This window comes from Aedes albopictus, chromosome 1, assembly GCF_035046485.1.
Source record: "Aedes albopictus strain Foshan chromosome 1, AalbF5, whole genome shotgun sequence".
Lineage (NCBI taxonomy): Eukaryota > Metazoa > Arthropoda > Insecta > Diptera > Culicidae > Aedes > Aedes albopictus.
Window position 1 is genome coordinate 281,863,247 of NC_085136.1, and position 8,340 is coordinate 281,871,586.

The 8,340-nt window shown below is 48.5% G+C and overlaps 2 protein-coding genes across 3 annotated transcripts; one reads left to right on the plus strand and one right to left on the minus strand.

Moving 5' to 3' along the window:
* Positions 1-2,614: 2,614 nt before the first annotated feature.
* On the plus strand, positions 2,615-3,488 carry LOC134287525 (antho-RFamide neuropeptides-like). Of its 2 annotated transcripts, none has more exons than XM_062849428.1 (2): positions 2,615-2,764; positions 2,826-3,488. In XM_062849428.1, the coding sequence occupies exons 1-2, from the start codon at positions 2,695-2,697 to the stop codon at positions 3,326-3,328; spliced, it is 573 nt and encodes a 190-aa protein (XP_062705412.1). In that variant the 5' UTR covers positions 2,615-2,694; the 3' UTR covers positions 3,329-3,488. The 2 variants fall into 2 exon arrangements, with proteins under 2 accessions (XP_062705412.1, XP_062705416.1); XM_062849432.1 differs by having other exon boundaries at positions 2,670-2,764; positions 2,829-3,488.
* Positions 3,489-6,857: 3,369 nt separating this feature from the next.
* On the minus strand, positions 6,858-7,553 carry LOC109398455 (head peptide). The gene is made up of 4 exons (XM_019670811.3): positions 7,436-7,553; positions 7,314-7,361; positions 7,141-7,218; positions 6,858-7,078 (listed from the first exon to the last, which is right to left on the minus strand). Exons 1-4 carry the CDS (start codon positions 7,518-7,520, stop codon positions 7,011-7,013), a joined length of 279 nt encoding a protein of 92 aa, XP_019526356.2. The 5' UTR covers positions 7,521-7,553; the 3' UTR covers positions 6,858-7,010.
* Positions 7,554-8,340: the final 787 nt, after the last annotated feature.

Genomic DNA, 8,340 nt, shown 5'->3' on the forward strand with positions numbered 1-8,340 from the left:
GGGATTCCTCCCAAGGAATGTCCCTCCGGGGGATTCCTCCCAAGGAATGTCCCTCCGGGGGATTCCTCCCAAGGAATGTCCCTCCGGGGGATTCCTCCCAAGGAATGTCCCTCCGGGGGATTCCTCCCAAGGAATGTCCCTCCGGGGGATTCCTCCCAAGGAATGTCCCTCCGGGGGATTCCTCCCAAGGAATGTCCCTCCGGGGGATTCCTCCCAAGGAATGTCCCTCCGGGGGATTCCTCCCAAGGAATGTCCCTCCGGGGGGATTCCTCCCAAGGAATGTCCCTCCGGGGGATTCCTCCCAAGGAATGTCCCTCCGGGGGATTCCTCCCAAGGAATGTCCCTCCGGGGGATTCCTCCCAAGGAATGTCCCTCCGGGGATTCCTCCCAAGGAATGTCCCTCCGGGGGATTCTCCCAAGGAATGTCCCTCCGGGGGATTCCTCCCAAGGAATGTCCCTCCGGGGGATTCCTCCCAAGGAATGTCCCTCCGGGGGATTCCTCCCAAGGAATGTCCCTCCGGGGGATTCCTCCCAAGGAATGTCCCTCCGGGGGATTCCTCCCAAGGAATGTCCCTCCGGGGGATTCCTCCCAAGGAATGTCCCTCCGGGGGATTCCTCCCAAGGAATGTCCCTCCGGGGGATTCCTCCCAAGGAATGTCCCTCCGGGGGATTCCTCCCAAGGAATGTCCCTCCGGGGGATTCCTCCCAAGGAATGTCCCTCCGGGGGATTCCTCCCAAGGAATGTCCCTCCGGGGGATTCCTCCCAAGGAATGTCCCTCCGGGGGATTCCTCCCAAGGAATGTCCCTCCGGGGGATTCCTCCCAAGGAATGTCCCTCCGGGGGATTCCTCCCAAGGAATGTCCCTCCGGGGGATTCCTCCCAAGGAATGTCCCTCCGGGGGATTCCTCCCAAGGAATGTCCCTCCGGGGGATTCCTCCCAAGGAATGTCCCTCCGGGGGATTCCACCCAAGGAATGTCCCTCCGGGGGATTCCTCCCAAGGAATGTCCCTCCGGGGGATTCCTCCCAAGGAATGTCCCTCCGGGGGATTCCTCCCAAGGAATGTCCCTCCGGGGGATTCCTCCCAAGGAATGTCCCTCCGGGGGATTCCTCCCAAGGAATGTCCCTCCGGGGGATTCCTCCCAAGGAATGTCCCTCCGGGGGATTCCTCCCAAGGAATGTCCCTCCGGGGGATTCCTCCCAAGGAATGTCCCTCCGGGGGATTCCTCCCAAGGAATGTCCCTCCGGGGGATTCCTCCCAAGGAATGTCCCTCCGGGGGATTCCTCCCAAGGAATGTCCCTCCGGGGGATTCCTCCCAAGGAATGTCCCTCCGGGGGATTCCTCCCAAGGAATGTCCCTCCGGGGGATTCCTCCCAAGGAATGTCCCTCCGGGGGATTCCTCCCAAGGAATGTCCCTCCGGGGGATTCCTCCCAAGGAATGTCCCTCCGGGGGATTCCTCCCAAGGAATGTCCCTCCGGGGGATTCCTCCCAAGGAATGTCCCTCCGGGGGATTCCTCCCAAGGAATGTCCCTCCGGGGGATTCCTCCCAAGGAATGTCCCTCCGGGGGATTCCTCCCAAGGAATGTCCCTCCGGGGGATTCCTCCCAAGGAATGTCCCTCCGGGGGATTCCTCCCAGGAATGTCCCTCCGGGGGATTCCTCCCAGGAATGTCCCTCCGGGGGATTCCTCCCAGGAATGTCCCTCCGGGGGATTCCTCCCAGGAATGTCCCTCCGGGGGATTCCTCCCAGGAATGTCCCTCCGGGGGATTCCTCCCAGGAATGTCCCTCCGGGGGATTCCTCCCAGGAATGTCCCTCCGGGGGATTCCTCCCAGGAATGTCCCTCCGGGGGATTCCTCCCAGGAATGTCCCTCCGGGGGATTCCTCCCAGGAATGTCCCTCCGGGGGATTCCTCCCAGGAATGTCCCTCCGGGGGATTCCTCCCAGGAATGTCCCTCCGGGGGATTCCTCCCAGGAATGTCCCTCCGGGGGATTCCTCCCAGGAATGTCCCTCCGGGGGATTCCTCCCAGGAATGTCCCTCCGGGGGATTCCTCCCAGGAATGTCCCTCCGGGGGATTCCTCCCAGGAATGTCCCTCCGGGGGATTCCTCCCAGGAATGTCCCTCCGGGGGATTCCTCCCAGGAATGTCCCTCCGGGGGATTCCTCCCAGGAATGTCCCTCCGGGGGATTCCTCCCAGGAATGTCCCTCCGGGGGATTCCTCCCAGGAATGTCCCTCCGGGGGATTCCTCCCAGGAATGTCCCTCCGGGGGATTCCTCCCAGGAATGTCCCTCCGGGGGATTCCTCCCGTGACGCCCATGAGGATTCCTTCCGGGATTCTTCCGGGAATTCCTTCTGAGATTCCTCTTGTGCGAAACCAGTAAAAACGTTTTGAGGAGTGTTCAACCACAACGGAAGGCTACTTTCCCAAACGGAATAAGCAAGATTATGCTACATCTACACGTTCAATAAAGATTTGCTCGCCAAATCGAATGAACCGTAAAATTAGTTCGCTAAAGGTGATTATACAAATGCTTCGACTTAACCACCATCTTCGCACTCATTTTGAAATCGATTCGATTCGGAGGCAAACCCTAGATATTCCAAGACGAAAAACCAATCATCAACGTACTTAGTTAATCACTAATATAAATACCTTCCAACTATTTCAAACAATCAACGCATAAACGGGCAACATGTTGAAAATTGCTAGCATTGCTGTGGTTGCGCTCTGCTTGACTGGTGTCGTCTACTGCGTGGATGAAGGTAAGTGAATGTAAATCGCGTTATGTTCTTACATTATTCTGAATATTTTATTATATTGCAGTAGACCAGCGCGGAGATAAATACGGCCCGATCGGCCTTGGAAAGCGGGATGCAGATCAGGGCAACGGAGATAGGTACGGCCACATCGGCCTTGGAAAGCGGGATGCAGATCAGGGCAATGGAGATAGGTACGGCCACATCGGCCTTGGAAAGCGGGATGCCGATCAGGGCAATGGAGATCGGTACGGCCACATCGGTCTAGGAAAGCGGGATGCCGATCAGGGCAATGGAGATAGGTACGGCCACATCGGCCTTGGAAAGCGGGATGCCGATCAGGGCAATGGAGATCGGTACGGCCACATCGGCCTTGGAAAGCGGGATGCCGATCAGGGCGGAGGAGATCGGTACGGCCACATCGGCCTTGGAAAACGTGAAGCTGTTCAGGATTGGGGTCAGTTGGGTACGATGTGGGGAAAGCGAGAAGTTGATCAAGGACTAGGAAAGCGTGAGGTTGAACAAAACGGAGATGGAGATCGATACGGTTTCGGGTTGGGGAAGCGCTAAGTTCACTGGAATGCAGTAAATTTGACCCCAGAAACATTATGCCAACCACACTGACAAATGGTTACCCAGGTACATGTTTGATATTATCGATAGTCCACGAAGTACAGATGTGAAACTTTATATGGAAAGTAAATAAATTCTAGTGGTTATACAAACAAAAGGAGAATGTGCTTCATTCAATATACTATAACCGAGATGTTACAATCTGGTTACAATAGGTGGATGTAAATTGAGTCGCAACCGGTGGTTAACCCTCGATCAGTCGCGTCTCTGACAACCGTCAGCGACACCACAAGTGTCCATTGGCGAATCTACCTGACCTGAAGATACACCAGATGGATTTAGTGACTACGTTTCTGCAAGATTAACTAGTAGAGGAAGCCATTTACATACAGCAGCCGGACGAACCCCAGATGTCAGAGAAACGTCTGCAAGTTGTAGAAAGCGTTGTATTAACTGAAACAAACCAAACCTAAGATCTACAAGTGTAATCCATGGATTATTGTTACATCACTGATACGGTGCAACATCCTACAGGCCCTTGAAGCACAGTTCTGTATGGACGTAGTTTTTAAAGATATTCTAGGACCTCCAAGAGCTTCCGCGAGTACAGGCCAGAAAATCTACGAGCGTAATCAATTAATTGTTGCTACATTATTGATACGGTGCAACATCCTACAAGTTCATTGAGCATTGTGCTGAAGAGAACTCATCCCCAAAGAAATGCTAGGTCTTCCATGAACTTTCGCGAATTAAGGCCTCAAAGTCTACAAGCGTAATCAATGGATTGTTCTTACATGTCTGATACGGTGCAACATTCTACTGGTCCATGGAGCATGGTTCTGTAGAGGACTACTTCCCAAAGAGAATATAGGTCCTCCCAGAGCTCCGACGAGTTAAGGCCTTAAGTTCTACAAGCGTTATCGATGGAATGATACATTGTAACATCCTACAGGTTCATGAACCATTTTTTCTGTAAGGAACTAATTTCCAAAGATGTTCTAGGTACTCCAAGAACTCCCCCGAGTAAAGGCCTTAAGATCTACAAGCCTGATCAATGGTTCGTTGTCACATTACTGATGCAGTGTAACGTCCTACAGGTCTAGGAAGCATAGTTCTGTAAATCAATAAATTCCAAAGATGTTCTATGCCCTCCAAGAATTTCCGCGAGTAAAGGCCCCAAGATCTACAAGCGTAATCAATGGATTGTTCTTACGTTACTGATGCGGTGCAAGATCATACATATCCGTGGAACATTGAGTTGAAGAGAACAAATCTTCAAAGATATTCTAGGATCTCCAAAAAGTTCCACGAGTACAGGCCTGATTACGAGCGTTATCAATTAATTGTTGCTACATTATTGATACGATGCAACATCCTACAAGTTCATGAGGCATCGTGCTGAAGAGAACTCTTATGCTAGATCTTCCATGAACTTTCGCGAGTTAAGGCCTCAAAATTTACAAGCGTAATCAATGGGTTGTTCTTACATGACTAATACGGTGAAACATTCTATAGGTCCATGGAGCATGGTTCTGTAGAGAACTACTTCCCAAAGAGGATCTAGGTCCTCCCAGAGCTCCGACGAGTTGAGGCCTTAAGTTCTACAAACGTAATCGATGGACTGATATATTGTAACATCCTACAGGTCCATGAACCATTTTCTGTAAGGAACTAATTGCCAAAGATGTTCTAGGTACTCCAAGAACTCCCACGAGTAAAGGCCTTAAGATCTACAAGCGTAATTAATGGTTTTTTGTCACATTACTGATGCAGTGTAACGTCCTACAGGTCTAGGAAGCATAGTTCTGTAGATAAATAATTTTCAAAGATGTTCTATGTCCTCCAGGAACTTCCACGAGTAAAGGCCCCAAGATCTACAAGCATAATAAATGAATTGTTCTTACGTTACTGATGCGGTGAAAGATCATACAGAACCATGGAACAGTTTTTTTAAAAGAATTTACTATTTTTTTCAATCCCTTAACCTAATTTACAGCTCTATTGTCCACTAGGGCACTGCGTGAGCGATTCCAATTGGAAGCTGTACTTACACTTTGTACAGCGCCCAAATGTATTATATTCTAATTGTTCTATATCGAACTGGTGTCCGTTGCGCTGCTTTCACTTTCTACCCTATCATGGTAGAAGGATGAGCACAAGGATGTTGATGTGTGGCTGTTTCCAGTCCGATTGGGGGTCCATTATGGGCTGCCGTTCGCCGATGTCCAAGTATCCGGGTTTGTTTGAGCCATGGGCTCAGAAGAGGGTCAGTGTCAGCTGCTCTCAGAGAGAAAAAGCAACTGACGAAAGTGCCGGGGCTGGGATCGAACCCATGACCATCTGCTTATGAAGCAAAAGTGTGACCAATTGTGCCACGGGCCCCGGCAGAATATTGAGTTGGAGAGAACAAATCTTCAAAGATATTCTACGATCTCCAAGAAGTTCCACGAGTACAGGCCTGAAAATCTACGAGCGTAGTCAATTAATTGTTGCTACATTACTGATGCGGTATAACATCCTACAGAGATCCATGGAGCATGGTTTTGTAGAATACTATTTTCCAAAGATGTTGTATGTCATTCAAGAACTTTTGCGAGTAAAGAATTTAAGGCCTACAAGCACAATAGATGGATATTTGTTACCTTTCTGATACGGTGTAACATCCTAAAGATCCATGGAGCATAGTTCTGTAAAGTCTTGATTTCCAAAGATGTTTCTGGGCATCCAAGAACTTCCGTGAGTAAAGACCTCAAGATCTATAAGCGAAATCGATTGGTTATTGCTACATTGCTGATGCAGTGTAACATCCTATAGGTCCATGGAGTATGGTTCCCTGAAGAATTAGAGACACGGCTCTGTAAACGTGTTCTAGGTTCACGAACTTCCGCAAGCAAAAGCTTGAAAATCTACTAACGTAATTAATGAATTGTTGTTACATTAATGATCCAAAGTAACAACAAAAAGATTTATGAATAAATCTCAATAGGGATGTAATTTTCAATGTTGTTCTAGGTAATCCAAGAACTTCCGTGATCAATGAATTATTGTTACATTACTGATGCGTTGCAACATCCTACAAGTCCATGGAATATAGATCTGTAGAGAACTACTTTCCAAATATGTTCTAGGACATCCATAAGCTCGACGAGGAATGCCAAAAAGCAGGAAGGTGTCATGGATCTGGTAGAGAAACGAGTAATACAAGAAAGCCAAAAGGAAAAACAGCGCCATCTCCCGGCATTTGAAATGGCCGTGATGGAAACCTGCTGACAGATAAAACAAAGGTGGAGAGAGCACTTCGAGGTATTGTTTAAAGGTGGGAATCAAAGACCTACAGACAGAATTCGCTTAGACGATGACGGACAGGTTGTGGTACCTGGCACCTTTAAAACTAGACGAGATCAAGGAAGTCTTTACAGGACTGAAGAACAGCAAGACGGACGAACAAACTTCTGAGCGAGCTTCTCAAGCACGGTAGTGAGCAACTATATCGACTACGGTTAATGTATGTGAAAAGAGAGAACGGTTAAAGTTTCTAACCAATTATGTATTGCAGAATTGTATCTGTCGTAGAAATGTATCTCATGTTTGTTGCTAAAATCAACACTCTACAATGGATTGGAACTTCCTGGCTTCCTACTTTAACTGCATCGATTGAGTCCGCGATTCACCCAGTCCTTTAGTTAGAGTTGGATGATTGTCGTCGGTTCTTCGAGCGTCCAAAGCGCAGTTTGTACGAAGGTGGTCCTACGAGATTTAAAAGAAGGTTTATCAGGTGTTTACAACAAAAAAAAACACAAATTACTGACTTTGGGCTGCACGCTTCGTCACCAAAAGGTCTCGTTCTTCATCGGCACGTCCCCAGCGTGTCTTCAGAGAGGGGGGTCCTGTGTTGGATGAATTGGAATAGTTTACTTCAGTTCAACACTGGGGGTCCATATGGACCCTGTGGCATCCTAATATGGTATTGCTGAATACTCACTTTGAGCAGAACGTTTCTCCATCACATCAACAAGGTTGCCATCGAGAACTTTGAAAAATATGAAACATTGAATATATCTAACAGTTACCATATACATATGTAGGTAGATCATAATCAATTACCTTCTTCTTTGAGGTCATATCGATCTGCGCAATAAACGGCATATGCCAAGCAGAACACGAGTACAACAATGCTTAACTTGAACATTTTGCTCTACAATGATGGTTTGCAACCGACCACGGTACCTTTTTAAAGGAAATGAAGTACACGTTTCTGTTTACATTATGACTTTCATAGATTTGCGAATCGCTACCGAAACGAATCAACTGTGAAAGTGGCGCGGTAATTACTGTAAACCGAGCTACCATCTCGGCAGTGTTCCATGAACACTTTCACGGTCATTAACTGAGAGGTTCGTCTACCTTACCATGTATTTCGTCGGTTCGCAAGTGGCATTAACTCAACTCACGTGGTTGGGTGTCTTGTGCAGTGGATGCAAACTATACACTCAGGGCTGCCAGCATTTCCCACTTGACCGATCATAGTTTGAGCTTGAGCTTGATTGACCACCCGTAGTGTTACTCCAGTATCGTCAGATCAGCTACTCTACGAGAAAACTGCTTTAGAAATCCTAATGTTGACGATGATATCACTGACAACTTCAACCTTAACAGGCATCTTCAGTCTGGAAGTCTTGGCGATCTTCTTAGGCGAGAATAGTGTCGCTTGTCCACTGCAGGCCGTTGAGTCTTCTGAGCCTGCGCAAGGTGATACGGATGCCGGGTTGTCGTTGAGAAATCGTTTTTTTTGACAGAAGGTTTACGCGTAGGACCACGGCAGGTGTAGAATTTAAGCTCGCGACACGAGACTGTTTCGGAATGCGTTGAGTTTCTGGTAGAACTTGCCTGTTTCTTGGGAACAGCTCAGCTTTTCTCACGAAAAAAAGCGGATCTGTTGTTTCTGTTTCTGTATGTAACATTCCACGATCTTCCGGGGTACTTGCAATAGTATTACCGCCGCGCAGGTC

Bases quoted from the DNA above. Each gene is read 5' to 3' on its own strand.
- LOC134287525 (XM_062849428.1), top strand. From the start codon at position 2,695: ATGTTGAAAATTGCTAGCATTGCTGTGGTTGCGCTCTGCTTGACTGGT. The intron at 2,765-2,825 runs GTAAGTGAATGT...ATTATATTGCAG, and splicing joins CGTCTACTGCGTGGATGAAG to TAGACCAGCGCGGAGATAAA.
- LOC109398455 (XM_019670811.3), bottom strand. From the start codon at position 7,520: ATGTTCAAGTTAAGCATTGTTGTACTCGTGTTCTGCTTGGCATATGCC. The intron at 7,362-7,435 runs GTAATTGATTAT...TATTTTTCAAAG, and splicing joins ATATGACCTCAAAGAAGAAG to TTCTCGATGGCAACCTTGTT. The intron at 7,219-7,313 runs GTGAGTATTCAG...CATCCAACACAG, and splicing joins GGAGAAACGTTCTGCTCAAA to GACCCCCCTCTCTGAAGACA.